We start from the raw sequence: 15,714 nt of genomic DNA on the forward strand, positions 1-15,714 counted from the left end.
CGGTGAGGCACCTGGAGAGGTGAGACACTAGGGAGGGAGGAGAAAAGTGGCCTGGGAGAAGATGGACTGTCTCAAGGGCTCTTTGCTCCCCAGCAGAAACCTCAAACAGGCAGGACAAGGTTATCCATGTGGCTCAGCAGGGTCCAGGCCAAGGTACACCACCTTTTCTTGGGTGGCCATGAAAATGTTGTCATTTCTTTTAAAATCAGAATACATAAGTGACATTTTAGGTTAAAAAATGTTTTAATATGTAACATTAATATGTTTGTCTTTGTGCCAACAGTCTTAAAGTATTATTTTTACATATATATATAATTTTTTTTTTTTTTTAAATGGAGAAAGGAGTCCACCGAGGCAAAGCTGTGTACTGCCCAGGAAACCTTAACTGGGTCCTGCAAACACTTACCGGCTTCTTCCATGGTGGGTGCTCGTCCCTGCTCACTCTTCTGGGCCACAAGGGAGGAAACCTCCCACCCCTCTTCTCTGGGGCTCCCGCACCAATTTTCCGTTCTTCTACCCTTAGCAAACAGAGCTCAAAAGAAAAAAAAAAAAGAAAACGGAACAAAGAATGCAAACGCCTTGGCACCAACTTCACTTTCTCAGCCATCTGTAAGTCCCAGGCCTCTCTTTTGTCTTGCTCTCGGCCCTGAGCGTTTCCAGACTCTCGAAAGCCTGACCTGGGAGGGGACACTGGAATCAAGCAGTTGACCGACCCCCTCTCCCCAACACACTCGCCACCCGTATCACGGGAATGGCGGTGGGGGGTCGGCGCTGTGGGAGAGACTGGGACTCAGATGAGGCCTGCGGGAGAGGAGGGGTGCGGGGCTCGGGCTGGAAGGCAAGGCTGGCCCAGAGTGCGGAGGGGCCCGGTGCGCATCTCTCCCCCGCGCGGCCCGGGGTTGGCACTGCCGCCCTCCCGCGGGTCCTGTGGCCGCGCTGACCGACCCTGCCTCTGCGGGGCTCGCTCCCGGGCCTGGCTCGGGGCCGCCGCTGCTGCCGCCGCCCCCCCGCCCCCCGCCCCCCGCCTCCCCGCGCGCAGGCTGTCTCCAGTCGCAGCCACTGGGTAGCGCTCGGCCCCCCTCTCCGCGTCTCCGCCTCCGCCTCCGCCGCGCTCGTCCCCGGCTCACGCGGCCCCCGCAGCTCCGGCTCGGCGCAGGCAGGAGCGGCTCTCCGGACGCCGAGCCCGGGAAGCGGAGGGCGGCGGGCTCGGCGAGCGGCGGCAGCGGCGGCTGCCGAGGCGGGCGGCTGCGGCGGCGCGCCCAGGCGGCGGGGCGGGCGCGGCGGCCGCTGCTCCTCGGGCCCGGGCGGCCGGCGAGCGCCGGGCGTCCGAGGAGGCGCCGCGCACCCGGAGCCGGGGCTGCCCGCCGGGCTCTCCGCGCGTCTTTCCGAAGAGCTCCGGCCGGGGCGCGGCGGAGGGCAGCGCCGCCCGGCTCCATCGTCGGCCGGCAGGAGGCTCCGTGCCCGGGCGCCGGGGACAGCCCGGGCCGCCCAGCCCAGCCCAGCAGCCGTCCCCGCCGGCCCGCAACCGGCACGGACATGGGCGCGCGGGGCTGCGCACCGGGCCGCGGGACCCGCAAAGTTTGCTAGCCCGCTGGGCGCGGAGCCGAGGGCGCGCCCGGGCCCGGCGCCGCCGGGAGGGACCGAGCGTCCCCGGATCGGGCGCCGGGGCGGTGGAGCCGAGAGGGGCGGCTCGGCCCCGCCAGATGCCGCCTGCAAAGTTAGAGAGAAGAAAACTTCAGCTCCGGGGAGATTCGGCCCGCTATGCTAGCCGCGCCCCCCGAAGCCCGCGCCCCTGAAAGAAGCCCCGCGTCCGCGTCGGCCGCCGCGCTCGCTTCCCGCCCGGCCCCGGGCCCCAGACGCCGGGATCGGCGGTGACTGCGTCCGCTCGGAGAACCCAACCAGGGGGCGGGGAGGGGGCGGGGGGCGGGCAACGTGGCCACGGGAGGAAGTTTCCTGAAGTTGCCGGTTTATTCCGGAGCGCGGCCCGCGACCCGACTGGTTCGCGGAGGCCGCCCCGCCTCGGAGAAGTCGGAGTTGGGGTGCTCGGGGAGGGAGGAGCCCCCGAATCCGAGAGCGGGCTTTTCCTCTTTCTCTTCGCTCGCCCCTCGCCTTCCGGGCGCGCCGCCGGGATCGGACTTGGACCGCTGACGAGAAGGAAGGGTTGGGGTCGCTGGCGTCGCCCCTCCTGGGCATATACCGGCTCCGGCCCGAGCCGCGTGGACAGTCTCCCGGGACGAAGCCGCGGAGTTCCAGGACCACCCCCCCGGATTATAAAACAGTGCGAAGCACCACCCTCCAAAGCTGATCACCATGTGGGGGCTGCTGATATGGACGCTGCTGGCCCTGCACCAGATCTGTGCGACCGGAGCCCAAGGTACGGAGGGCCACCCCATGGGGGGCTGGGGAGGGGGCTGCGGCGGGGGGCACTCTGGCCACACGGTGCCCACCTGGACACGGGGCTTAGCCTGGGCAGAGCCCTCTCCAGGGAGTTTCAAGACACCCCCCCTTCAGTTGGGGGCTCTCTTTCGGGGGGGGGGTGGGGCCGTCTTTCTGAGACTTGTGGCTTCCTGAAGAGGGAAGGCGGGGGTCCGTGGAGGGCGGCGTCGTCCGGGGTGAGGTGAGGGGTAGCGGACCCCTCCCGCCGTGGGTGCCCTCGGGCCGGCGTGGGAGGGCGCGCCGTTCGGTGCCGGGCTCAGCGCCCGCCTCCCCGAGCTCCTCAGCCCGGGCTCCGAGTCCCCGCCTGGGGTCCGCGGGAAGAGCCAGGCCCTGCCGAGCAGGCGCGGGCCGCCCGGGGCCGAGGGAGTGGGGCGGGAGGACGGCGGCAGGAGCCCCAGTCGGGCGCGGGGAGCCGGGCTGGTCGCCCCGGGAGGGCAGTTGCCGGGCCTGGCCGCCTGGCCGCCGCCGGGGCTGGGGGTGCTCGGCGGAGAGGGGCCTCGAGCCCGTGTCGCGCGTGCAACCGCGGACCCAGCGCGGGGTGGTGCGCGGGGAGGGTTTGAGGCGTCTCCCCTCCCGCCCCCAGACGCACGCAGCATCCTGCCTTTGCCCCCCGCTCCACCGGCCGCTCCTGTCTCTGACCTGTAGCTGCCTGGAGCAGCCTCGAGGTGGAGAAGGGCTGCTTTGGGGCGGTGGGTGGAAGCGTTAGGAGGGAAGGGGAGGCGTGATCCGCGCTGCGCCCCTCCAGAGGGCGGATGCCCAGACATCCCCCCCTCCATCCCTAGTCCTCCGGCAGGTCCCAGCGGGGGAGGGCGGCTGCACCGGCGCTTCCTTGCCTTTGGGGTTCGCAGATCCAGACAGTGGTGCCAGCGGTGTCCGAGCGGCGCCTGCTGGGGGCGGAGGGAGACGAAACCTGGACCAAGCTTCAGGACTGGAGAGGCTTGGCCTCCCCCTTCCAGGCTCGGGAGCATGCCTGGACCCACCCGGGGCGCGGGAATGTGGAGGCTCTGTCTCGAACCCGCCTCACCCCAGCTCTGGGGTCTCCGATAGGCGGCGGGGGTGAAGGGACCCCACTGCGCCCAGCGTCAGGCAGTCCAGAGAGCCAAGATCAAAGAGATGAGAATATCAGCTCTCACTCACGGGGTTGAGGGGAGGATTTTACAACGTAATTTATGTTAAAGCACTTAGAAATTTTGTAAGGGACCCTGTAAATGTAAGGTAATAAAAGTTATTATTAGTTTTATGATCATCATAAAATCTTCTAGCAGAGGTGGACCTTAGAGGCCGGCCTACTCTAGAAACCATTTAACAGATAGGTAAACTGAGGTCCAGAGGCATTAAATGACTTACCCAAGGCTGTTGGCTGATCTGGGGACAGAGTCAGGGACCAGGTGAGTTCTGGGCCCTTGTCTCTCTTGGAACCGGGACCATCCACAGCTGCAGTGGGTTTGCTAGGGGCCTGGCCCTTCTTCTAAGGGTCCTGAGAGGACCTCGAGGCCACAGAATAGGATGGGGGTGTAGCCTTCCCTGCGGCATCTCACAGATTTGCTCTGAGATGCCCCGGGGGCTACGAGCTGAAAGCCAGGGGACAGGGAGGGCTCTGGGGGTGTCAGCCCATCTGGAAGCATTTGGCTTAATTGCTCTACGGACTCTGGCAGTGGCATGATTTTCCGGGGCAGGTGGCTCACTAGTTCTTGCCTGTGCAGGGCCAGGCCCATAAAGAGTCCCTGGGGCACGGGAAGGTCCTTCCTGGGTTATCAAGCCTCTGTCATGTCCCAGCCAATACTGTCCCATCCACTTGAGGCCAAGACTGAGCAGTCCAGTGGAAGTTAAGATCCGGCCACCTCCTGTCTCTGTCCTCCTGCTGGAGGGGCTCACCCTGTCATCATCGATGAAGCTCTCTGATTGATTTCCTCCCTCTCTGCTTCTCTTGTTTGCTGCCTTTCTGAATGAAGCTGCCCCCATCCCCTGCTGCTCCATTTGTGTTCTCTGGCTCCGAGAGAGTGTTTTCCAGCAGCCATGGGTACCCTGGGTTTGTCTCCTGGTGGCAGACCGTGCAGGGGATTGTGGGAACTTGGTTTCGGCCGGACTCAAGGGCAGTGCTGATTGCACGTGGGGGTGGAGGGAGGGGGCAGGGACAGGCCACAGAGGTTCGGGGGTCCTTTCCTGTCTGCTTTGGGGTTAGAGGATGGAGTTTCTCCTTGGCGTCTGAGTTTGCAGCCTTGCCCTTGGTCCTCTGGGATAGTTGAAGCCACTGGCCCTGTTTGTCCCTTCTGAGCCTGTGAGCCACATTCTCCAGTCATGACATAGAGTGAGGGACAAGGTGGCCTTCGTCCCCACAACAGACCTCACCTTGGCTGCCGCTGGATTTGGGCTAGACTCTGGCCAGTGTTTCAGCTGCTGGACCCAGGCATTGCCACCTGCGTATATGGAATGCCACCGTTTAACCATGTCCCTGGAAATTCACACGCACTTCCGGAGCTAAGCGCAGTGATGCTGTAGGAAAGGGGATTGCCGGTCTTTGGTGGAGACATAGCAAGTGCCTGGCACTTAGAAGGTGCTTCATAAAGTGTAATTGTTTTTACCACGACGATGATGATTGTTCTTACACCATAAGCCGAAGGACCGTGAGGACCAGCTCTGGCCACCCACCAGAAAGGGCTCGCATGCCTTCTCCTCACCCAAGACGCTTCTTTTACCTCCTACTTCCTCCGAGGCTGTGTCGCTCTGTCTGCCGTGGCCCTCGGGCTCCCCTCCCAGGTGCTCCGCCTGGAAACGTCTGGGTGAGCCTGGATGGCTGCATTTTGGCCTGCTTCTCAAAAGACACTTCGGGTGCCACGAAAATTAATTTCTGGTGGACATCCTAAGGAGGCCCAGGGGCTGGAAGGAGGGCAGTAGCAGCCCAGCCAGCTGGTCCAGAAGGTTCTTTCGAGAGAATGGTGCCTGGGGGTGGGGAGGGACAGAAGGGAGTGTGAGTGGAGTGGAACAGGCAGTGTGGAAAAGCCCAGCCTGGGAGGCTCCTGAAGGCTCCAAAGGGAGAAAGTTTAGTGCTGGGAGCTAATCACAATAAAAGCCAAACAGCACTCGAGGGAGCGGGATGAAAGTTTAATTACATGGTGTGGCTAAGCTGTAATTATTAATTACTGACAGCAAAAAATAACTTATTGATCAGGGCCTCTTGCTAATTACCACAAGGCCGAGTGTCGTTCTTGCCTGGGGCACAGCCGGTACGCGTCAAAGCCCCACGCAAGAGGGGGCTGGGGGCGTCGCTGCTCCCTTCTGTGGCTCTCTGACCTGCACCCCTCTCTTCCTCACCCTGTGCGCCCCTTAGCTTCAGCTGGGGAGTCTGGAACATTCGGGCTGTGGCCAGATGGGTGACACACTTTGGTGTTTCTCCTGGTTGCAGGATACGGCCTCTGTGTGGGAAGAGAAAACTCGGGACCCCTACCCAGAGGCCGAATCACGCTGGCAGCCAGACACCTGCCTCAGAAACCCTCCCTCTCATGCATTTGTTCGGCAAATGGTTATCGACCGCTCTCTCCCTTATGTCCTCTACTGGAAGGCCAAAGTAGGGGCCAGGAACCTTGTTTCATCAGGGAAGGGCGGCTGGGAAAGAGGCCAAATCCTTTACAGCAGTTCTCTGTTTAAACAGTGCCTGAACGGCCGACTTTAAAATGATGTGTTAAACTGCATATTGGTATGCATTTGACTTTGTACCACAGGACGCAGTTGGGCTGTAAGTTAAACAGTAAGGGAATGAACTTGTTCTTTGTCCTGAGGACTAGAATGAATCCATGCATCGGACTTGAAATAAACACAAGAAGCCAGCTGGTGTTGTCCTCTGCCCATGAACCTGGGACAAGTGGCCGTCTAGTGTCTGCTTGTATACCCCTGGTGATGGGGGACTCACTACCTTACAAAAGAACCTGGTTTTTTGTGTCCCTGTGGCCGATGATCCTGGGATTTGGCTGTGGTTGAAGAAGTCCTCTGATTGGCTGGGACACCTCTTCCCCAGTCCTTCTGACTCCCTGCCCCTCGGGGAGTCGGGAGCCTGAGCTGGAATTGATGTTGGGTGTTATGGGGCTGCCTGGGGGATTTCCTCCCCGGCTCCCCTTGGAGCACACTGTCACAGAGGGCCCTCATGCTGCCTAAAACGGTGGGAATTAGTCATCATCATTCGGGGCCTAGGGATGCCAATAGCAACAAATGGGCCACGAGCGACTGCCGGCAGCAGCCCCACTGCCTGTAATGGAAAAGAAAACAAGCTATTGCTGAGGCATCCGGGTTCCTCCTCGTGGCCGCCCCCCTCTGCTGTCCACACACTGGGCAGAAGGCAGGGCCAGTGTCCAGCAAGGGGCCATCTGGGGCTGCTCAGGGTCCTGGGCGGGGGGAGAGGGCGAGGAGGGGCCTGCACAGCTGGTCTCATTAGACTCCCCAGCCAGGTATCTGGTCCAGAAAGCCCCCCTCTGAGCCCTATGGGGGGATCCCTCTCCTGCAGGTATCCACAGGGACCTGGTGGGGAGTTCCCAGGCCCTGCTTCCACCACTGAGTGACCTGGAGCCGAGACTCTTCTCGTCTGTGGAATGTGGAGGCGGTTAAAAATCACTCTCTCTACTGTGTAGGGTGGTTTAGTTTTTGGATGTTAAATGAGATAATCCTAATCGCTTTCGACTGTTCTCGGTAACTGCTAAGTGCTGAGGATGCGCCGGCCACAAGGCTGGGAGGATGTCCTGACCCACGCCTCCCAGCTCCCTGCTCCCCTCCAACATCTCACCCACTCTGCCCACTGCACTGACCACTTCCCTGTTCCCAGAACTGCCTGGTCGCTCTCTGGCCTCCCGCCTGGCTCCCAAAGGTCCTGCCATCCCTGTGTCCACGCCCGGTCCTCCCCAATATCTGCAAGGCCCCGTCCTTGTTTCCTTGAGGACTTTAATCTCATGTCCCTAATCTGTCCCTAAGCCCGTGAAAACATGCCGTCTCCAAGCGCGAACGCCCCCAACCCCTTACCTTCTTCATGGCACTCAGCCTCACCGGACACACGTATTGACTTGTTTATCTGTTTACCGTTGGTCCCTCTCAAGGGGGCACGGCCTTTATTTCATTCACTGCTGTACCCCCCCATTGCTAGGGCAGCACCTAATACGGAGAAGGAGCTCAAGGAATGGGAAAGAGGGAATAAAGAATTAGTGAATGAACACGTAGCGAAGGGATCGAGCACTTTGTCTTCTGGCCTCTCCCTGCCCCTCCAGCTTCCTCTCGGACCAGTTACCCACTCCGATGGGCTCCTCCGTACGTCTCATAAGCCCCGTGTCATGGATCCCTCGTTGTGCTGAGCCAAGCACCCCGAGGACGGGAGCCCTGTCCCGCAGCGACTGCAGCCCAGACTTACTTAGGATGGGTCGCCTTGTCCTTGACCCCGGAGCCCACCTGCCCAGACTCACCTTCACTCCCCTGCCTCGGGCCTCTACAGGAGAAGCTGCTTCTGGCACCTGCTTTGGTCTAACATGACCCTTGGGTCGTGACTGAGTCCCTAGTAGCTGCACTGAACCTTTCTGAAATCGGGAGGACAGGTAGGGGCTTGGGGAGCAAGGCCACCCGCGCGTGAAGGCCTCACTAGAGACACAAAAGAGAGAGGAGGACTTCCACCAGTATTAGAAGCCGTGGCCTCAGCCACTTCCCCTTGCAGTGCACTGGCCAGAACTGGTCACACGGCCCCGCCCCATGGCAAGGGGCCTGGCAAGCGCAGGCTTCCGTGTGCTGGAAGAAGGGACCGGTGTCTGGTGGGGGGGGGCACTGGTGATGTCCAGCATGTCTTCCTAACCACAGAGATGATCCGCGGTCACTCTGGAAGTGCGTTTCACACACAGTTACTTTCCTCCAGACACGGCCGTCCCTAAAGCATCCCCAAGTGAGCCCTGGCCCTAGGCTTGCTCTTCCCTGCTTTTCGGGTTTTTTCCTTGAGCTGTTGAGTGGCATCCAGTGTCTCGATCGGTGCCTTGGAATTGGGGTGGCCCAGGTGCAAGCTCTGTCACTTTGTGCTGCCCTGGGCCACTTTGGGTTCGGTCACTAACATTCCCAGGAATTCCCCGATTCCTGTCCGTCCTGCGGGGGGAGGAGCCGAGCAGGCGATGCAGGGGATAAGCCCAGAGCCTGGCTTGTCCCAGGCACTCAGCAAGCCAGTGTCTCTAGCTGTCTCTGTGTTGACCCCTCCAAAGGGTCTCAAGATAGAATCTGCGGTTGCATGGAGTTTCCAGATGCCCCGCCCCAGCCGCCAGCCCCGGGGATCTTTGTAATCCCCCCGCGTCTTCTTTTTCCACTTCTTGTTTCTTCCCCAGTTTTGAACGATCTGGTCTTCTCTGCCCATCCTAGGCTCACCAGAGAGGAGGCACCCTCGCATTTGGTGTGCAGTTCTGTGTGTCAGACGGTGTTAGCTGCAGTATAACCGTTCCCTGCTTCCGCCCTCCGTCCACTCCAACATGCGGGTAAACTGAGGCTCACAGAGCTAGGAAGTCAGGATTAGAACGTACGGCTCTATGACCCCCCCAGTGCCTGTCATCTTCCACTCACTCCGGCTGCCCTCACCTCCGTGGCCCCTTCCCTGATACCTTCCCTGAAAGAAGTGACCATTTGCTGATGAGATGCCCATTCTGTTGGGCTGTCCAAAGACCAGGCCGGCCCAGGGGCATGGTAGAGCTTGAAAATAACCCTCAGAACTCCTCCTTCTCTTCCTCCTCCTGATCCCCGTGGCCATGTCCTCACTGGGCCTCAAGTTGGCAGAATACGAGCAGTTAGGACGGGAACCTGGTCTTTCTCTGGGCTTCTCTTCCTTCCCCTGCCACCCCCCAGCCCCTCCCCGGGGAAACCTTGAGATGTTTGGTGAGTCTCCTTAAGGTCACTTGGGGCATTCAAGACGAGATGCCAGTGACGAAGCCACAGAAGAATCTTTTAAACTTGAATGGGGTGGGGAAGAGGCAATTAAAGTTTGATGCCATGCAGGAAGCTATTAGTGACCCGGAGCAGTGATGAAATTTTGATGATATGATAATCCTAAGGGGAGGAACTATTACTTGCCATTGTGTGGCCCATTGAGGGAATTCAGCTTCTGGGGCAGGCACGAGTGATACTCAAGGGCCTGCTGGAGCTGGGACGCAGGACCCTGGAACACCGCCCCCCCCCGCCCCGCCGCCCCAGCCCTGCTCCCAGGACGCCTGGTCCCGTAAAGATGCCGGTGGGGAGGCACTTGTGCGGCCCAGAATCTGAGCAATAGTCAGAGATCCGGCTGGACCCCTGGACGTTGGGGTTGCCACCACCAGCATGGAAGTCAGTCATGGATCTGCTACGAGAGCAGATTGGGCCACGAGAGCCAATCCAGAATGGGTCATCAGAGGGCCCCAGCCGGACAGCCCCAAGGAGCCTGAAACGTGGGTGACTCCCTGGGTGTAAATCCTGCTGGTCATTTACAGTCCGGTGCCCTTGGGGGAGTTGGTTACATAGCCTGTCTGTGCCTTATTTGCTTCATCTGCAGAGTGGAGAAACTAGGAGGCCTTACCTTGTGGGGTCGCGATGGGGTTTCATGAGCTCTGCTGAGCGCTCGGCATTCAGTGTATAGTGAACTCTGAGGAAATGCTTGTCATTGTCGCTATTCTCACCGTCTTGGCTTTGGGGACGCAGAATCTGCCTTGGGTATGCGATTTGTCATGTGCCCTGACCCCAGAGGCCTCTGCCATCTCTAACTCTCACAGACCTGCTGGGGGCATCTGAATGGATGCTCTTGGGGTTTTGTTTATTCGGTTAAGACGTTTCCTGGCTCCAACTTAAAATGCAAGTACACCACGGAGAGCCCACATATTAAGCTCTTCTTAGCTGTTCAGGCCTTAGGGTGAATGTTTTTATTGGATCCTTTCATAAAGCCTCAAATTTCTGTGTGTAGCTTTCCCAGACAACCGAGTTGCCTCTTCATCTCCATCTTCGGAGGGGTTTGGTCAGAAAGCATTCACGTTATTAATGTTGTTCGCATTCAAGTTCAGAAACGTTCACTTTGCCAGGGCCACTCGATGTGTCAGAAAATGGCAGTGAGTACGGGTCGGGTCAGCTGCTTCCTGGGCTGCTGTCTTTGATCTGGTCAGGAGTGGCTCACAGTACTACCTGGTGGGACCACAAACCGGGCCCCAGCTTTAGGGGACACAAGGGGTAGAGGGCACAGGGCGCAGCCTGCGGCGGCCTCTGCTCTCTGTGAGAGAAGCAGACCCCTCCTAGATACCCCGTTTTCTCCCCCACAGGGTCTTAATGGTAGGGTCTAAATGCTGAGACTGGTCAGGCCAGCCCTTCCAGATGAGCCCTTGCCCCCGTGGCTTTGTCACTGCTGTGATGTCAGCGCCAAGCCCCTCCCCATAGTCTGGCCCCATACGTGGCCCCAATCTCCCGTCCCCAACCCCCTCCCTCGTTGTGCTCAGCTGCCCTCACCACCCTGAACTCCTCAGCACCCTGCCCCTCTCTCCCCTGCTGTGCACCCCTTGCTCTTCCCCAAAGTCTGACGCTAAAACACGTCCTCCCAGATGCCTCTGAGCTCTCAGGATGCTGACGGTCCCGAGGTCTCATTTGCTACTTTGGCCTTGTTGGTTCTGAATTCTCTTTTCATGTGTGTGTGACTGATTTCTTTAATTATAAACTCCTTGAACTTAGATAATAACCTTCATCAGCAAGGGTAGAGGCATTAGACATAAATTGTGGTTCCCAATTAATGAACTTAACCCTTTGAAGAAGGGCACGGGGGGTGATCCTAGCGTCACGGGGAAGGTGACGGGCGTGAGGCTGTGCGGGACTCGGAAGCCGAGACGGATTCTCACTGGGTCCATTTGGGCCTCCGTGTCCTCACTCAGGAAACTCGGGCCCATAAACACAGGGTTTCCCAGCTGTGGAGTGAGGGACTTTGCTGGTGGAGGAGGATGGACATGGGCCCTGGGGGAGCTGGCCATGAGCCTGCCGCTGCCGGCTAGCAGCTGCCCTTTTCCTCCTTTATATTCCGTTTTAAATATATGAAAATTTGCATCCCACTGCATAGTCTGTCTGAATTCTATTTTAACACACAAAAAGGGTATTTTAAAGCCCATTGATGCTGCTGGGAGAGATGGTATATCTGCCCCATGGCTTCCTGGGCCCCCGGGGATCTAGGTCAAAACTTGGTTTTGAAAAATTGGAAAGAGATGTTCTCTTGGGTCACATCATCTGTTAGATCCCAAGGTGCTTTCCATATTTCAACCATTTGTGTTTAAACTTTTCTAGAACATTTTATAGACATATGTACTTCCTAAATCAATTTTGCCCCAAACATAATTGAACCTGGGCCCCCATAACCACCGGCCGGGAGAGCTCTGTGGCCGTGTCTTCCAGGGTGTGGGTGGGAGTGTAAGGTGGTTAGCCCCTCCCTCGGTGACCCTGTTGCCTGAGTGGTTGGAGTTTTCCGGAGGCCTGTCCCCTGGCCTCTCCCTGGACTGTCCCCCACCCCACTGTCCCCGTGTTCATCGCCAGCCACCCAGCCCATCAGCAGCATTGTGGGGGCTGGGCACCGGCTAAACGTTCCCCATCCGTTTCGGTCACTCCCTTGAAATCTCTCTCGAGGCTCCTGGGCTTCTGGAAGCTGAAGGCATCCATGCAGTCCCAGGCCCCATTGGGCAGCCCTGCCATCCCCATCGCCATTCACATGGCCCGCGGCCCTGGCTCAGGCACTTGACACATAGTACCAGGGAAATGTTGCCACTCGGAGACCGTGCCTGGCACTCAGGCCTTCTTGCTCAGTCAACCTCGAAGTCTCCTCCCCACGGGCCTCATGCTTTTGGCTTCACATGGCTCTGGCTGGCTCGGCCCAGTGGCCCTTGACCTTCCCACTCAGAGCCCCTTCTCCCTGGCCCCAGCGGAGCGAATGGAGGCAGGGGCGGGTTGGGGGGCAGGTCGTCATGAGGCCTGGAGCTGCCAAGGAGGGCCGAGGGGAGTTCCTCATTAGCTCTGCCCCAACCTCATTACAAAGCTGTGCATCACTGGGTGAGAAATGGTTGTCGTCGGGGCCGTAATAAATACGCCGCTGTCAGTGTTGATGTGATTGCACTAATGAACAGAAACCAGCCAGGGCGAGACGAGGGGAGAGGCTTCGGGCTGCGGCTCCGGGTGGCTGGAGAGCTCTGTCCGCCACTTGCTGTCCCTGGACCCAGGAAAACAGAAGCCTGGGCATGAGTGGGAAGAAGAGAGGTGTTGGCATTTAACCCCTTTCTCCGAAGGCTTTGGCAGAAGAGGAACCTAGAAGGTGCTGGAAACTTCCAGGCCAAAGGACCATTGTTCGGCCCCAGGGAGTGAGGTGGGTGTGATAGAGGCCCCAGGCCTCAGCCTGGGCCTGGGGCAGAGGCAATCAGGGCCAGCCGGGGGGACCTCTGTGCTTTTGATGGCTCAGCCTCCCGTGGAGCCCGGGTGGAGGGCTCCGGCAGGAAGGCGTGGGGAGAAACACAGGGTCCATTGTCAGCACGCCTCGCCTGGAATGTCAGGACTTCTTGTCTGTCCAGGAACTTGGAATGTCTAGCCCCAGGGGGCAGGGCGCAGGCCCCCAACTCCAGCTACTCCTCTGGGGGGGAAGAGCTCAGGGAGCCCCAGCTCCTGTGAAGCCGGGCTCGGTGTCAGAGCTGAAGCAAAGACGTGCCTCTGAGATGCGGACAGATAGGGGAAAGCGGTGGCCCCGCTTAGGGCCGGGCCTTGGGTCACCTAAGGGTCGAGGGAGGGCCAAATGCATGAGGGGCGCCCTTGCAGCTGGGGCCCCAGGAGGACCTTCTTGGGACTCAAGGTAGCCTGCCTCGCGATGGAGGTGAGAGTGTGGTCCAGAGCTGTGGAGCTCACACTGGAGCCTGCGTTCAGTCCCCTGGGAGGCCTTGCCAGAATGCAGATTCCCGGGCTACACCCACATGCCCCTGGAGCTTCTGATGGGGCGGGTCTGGGGTAGCACTGGGAGCCCAGGCGCCACACTTTGAGGAGGTCTAGCCTAGAGGTTGGAGGAGAAGTCAGGGTACTGTGATGGTGGGCTTCTGCTCTGCACTCTGGTCAGCGGTCAGCCTCCTGCGTGGCGCTCCTTCCTTTCTCCCTTCCTCACCGCCAGAAGCTGCTCTCAGCGTCCTTCCTTAAAAGAAGACAGCAACAAAAGGCCAGCCCAGGGGCCTCCTTCCTGGGAGAGGAAGGGCGGGCCGTGAAGTTACCAGTGGCTGAAGCAGCTTTCACTGGACGCTCCAACGTAGCTGTGTGTCTATGGGTAACAGAAGCCTTGACCCTCATTGCTCATCAAGCATTTTCTAAGGACCTACTGTGTGCCACACACAGTGCCTGGGATCCATCAAAGGCCAGGGCAGGTCCCTGCTCTCATACTGTTCACGGTCAAGGCAGGCATCAAGCCTGTGGCCGCTAACATCGGGCAGTGTGGAAGGTGCTAAGAGCAGGTGCATCCAGGTCAGGGGCCCAGTGGGGCAACCTGAGACTGTTGCCCCAGAGGAGGTGACCTTGAAGCCTAGGTCTTGCAGGGTGGGAGGAGCCCCCATCTTCCTTGGGGGACCCTGTGAGCTTTGTGTTTTGACATCAGAAACTGCATATGCATGAAAAATATATAACTAGATCTTTTTGACACATGTATAATTTGTAAAATCACCACCAAAATCAAGGTAATGGACAGATGCGTCATTACCCAAAGTTTCCTTGTGCTCTTGCCAAGGCCTCCTTCTGAGGCCGGTGGAGATCTTTCCCCCAACTAAATGTGTATCTAATTGTTCGAGTGTCATTTTTTGAGAACTTCCCATTCAGCACCGAGTTATCTCTGCACCTTTGTTGAAAATCAGTCACCTGTCGACCTGCAGATCTATCTCTGGACACCGTATTGTGGTTAGTTTCTCTGTTTATCTCTATACCGTTAGCACACTATCATGTTTCCTATTGGTTTAGGAGAAGTCTCAAAACCCGGTAGGGTCCGTTCAGAACCGTTTTGGTTATTCTAGATCCTTGATGGTTCCCTCTGAATTTTTGAACCAGCTTATCTGTCTTTAGAATCAGTTTATGCATTTTAGAATCAGATTTTTTTCCCCCAAAAAGCCTGCTGGGATTTCTGATCAAGATCGCATTGATGAAACAGACAACGTGAAGAGCGTTGGCTCCCTTGACCTTGTCGGATCCTCTGGCCCGTGAACATGGGATTTTCACTCTGTTCTGTAGCTCTTTGCTGTCTCTCAGCAGTGTTTTGTGGATTTCAGAGTACAGGTTCTGTACATTGTTTGTCAGATTTATCCTTAAGTGTTTCCTGTTTTCGATGCGATTGTAAATGCTCTTTTTTATTTCAGCTCGCCGTTGTTGTCTCCAGGCTGGGGAAAGGCAGTTGATTTGGCTGTGTTGATCTTACACTCTGTGACTCGGTCCGACTAAAGGATTAGTTCTAGCGACATTTTTTGTAGACGCCGTTGGATTTTCTACATAGATGACTGGGTTTTCTCTGAATGCAGACAGTGTAACTCTTTTTCCAACCTGGATCCCTTTTTTTTTTTTGGTTCTTCTTGACCTGGTGCGCTGACTGGAACCTCCATTTTCATCCTTTTCTGTTGCTAAGCCGGCTCCCAGGCAGCAGGTGCACACCTTAGTGGTGGCTGACCCCCGAGGTCAGACTGTGCTCAGCCACATTCCCTAGTGGCCTCCTCCCACGTGGCTCTAGTCCTGAGGGTGCTTCTACTTAGGGGCACATGCACTCTTTGGCATCATCCGTCTCTTAGAAGCTGTGCAAACTCCAGCAGGGGAATAGCAGACAGAAGCACGGTCATTCTCCTGCCCATCCACATCGGGGATGAGTTCATGCACTTGGCGTGTGTGGTCTTCCCTCCATATACCCCCTCAGCTCTGGGTTGGTGAGCTCCAACCATAGGGGAACACTGTGAACCACTATGGTCAGATTATAAAGGGCTCCTCATTTTCTGTGGAGGGGGACATGGAGCTAAGAGAGCCAAGCGAGGTGTCCCAAACTGTAGAACTTGGGAGCTCAAGATTTCAGTCCCCTTCGCAGGCTCCATCCTGCTGGAATTGGCGGTTTTCACTTGAGCAGAGTGGTGGGCCAAGAGTGGGCCCCTGGGCTGTGGATTTGGAAGAGGGGCCACATGCTCCCCTTGCCTCTCTATGCCCCACTGGGATGTTTGAATAGCCCTTTGCAGGGTCGGGACTCAGGGAGGCAACACAGAGGGCCACTGCTGTGCCCCTCCCTCTCCTTTCCTTGCAGGGGCC

The 15,714-nt window shown here is 58.3% G+C and overlaps 1 protein-coding gene across 1 annotated transcript in view; it reads left to right on the forward strand.

Annotated features, from left to right (window-relative positions):
* Positions 1-2,310: 2,310 nt before the first annotated feature.
* Positions 2,311-15,714, forward strand: part of LOC111158139 (sidekick cell adhesion molecule 2) — a 287,109-nt gene continuing 273,705 nt past the window's right edge. Inside the window, 1 exon segment of the mRNA XM_022520020.1 lies at positions 2,311-2,374. Within this exon segment, the coding sequence (XP_022375728.1) occupies positions 2,311-2,374 (64 nt within the window).

The sequence above is a fragment of the Enhydra lutris genome, unplaced genomic scaffold, assembly GCF_002288905.1.
Source record: "Enhydra lutris kenyoni isolate GAN:26980312 unplaced genomic scaffold, ASM228890v2 scaffoldscaffold57, whole genome shotgun sequence".
Taxonomy (NCBI): Eukaryota; Metazoa; Chordata; class Mammalia; order Carnivora; family Mustelidae; genus Enhydra; species Enhydra lutris.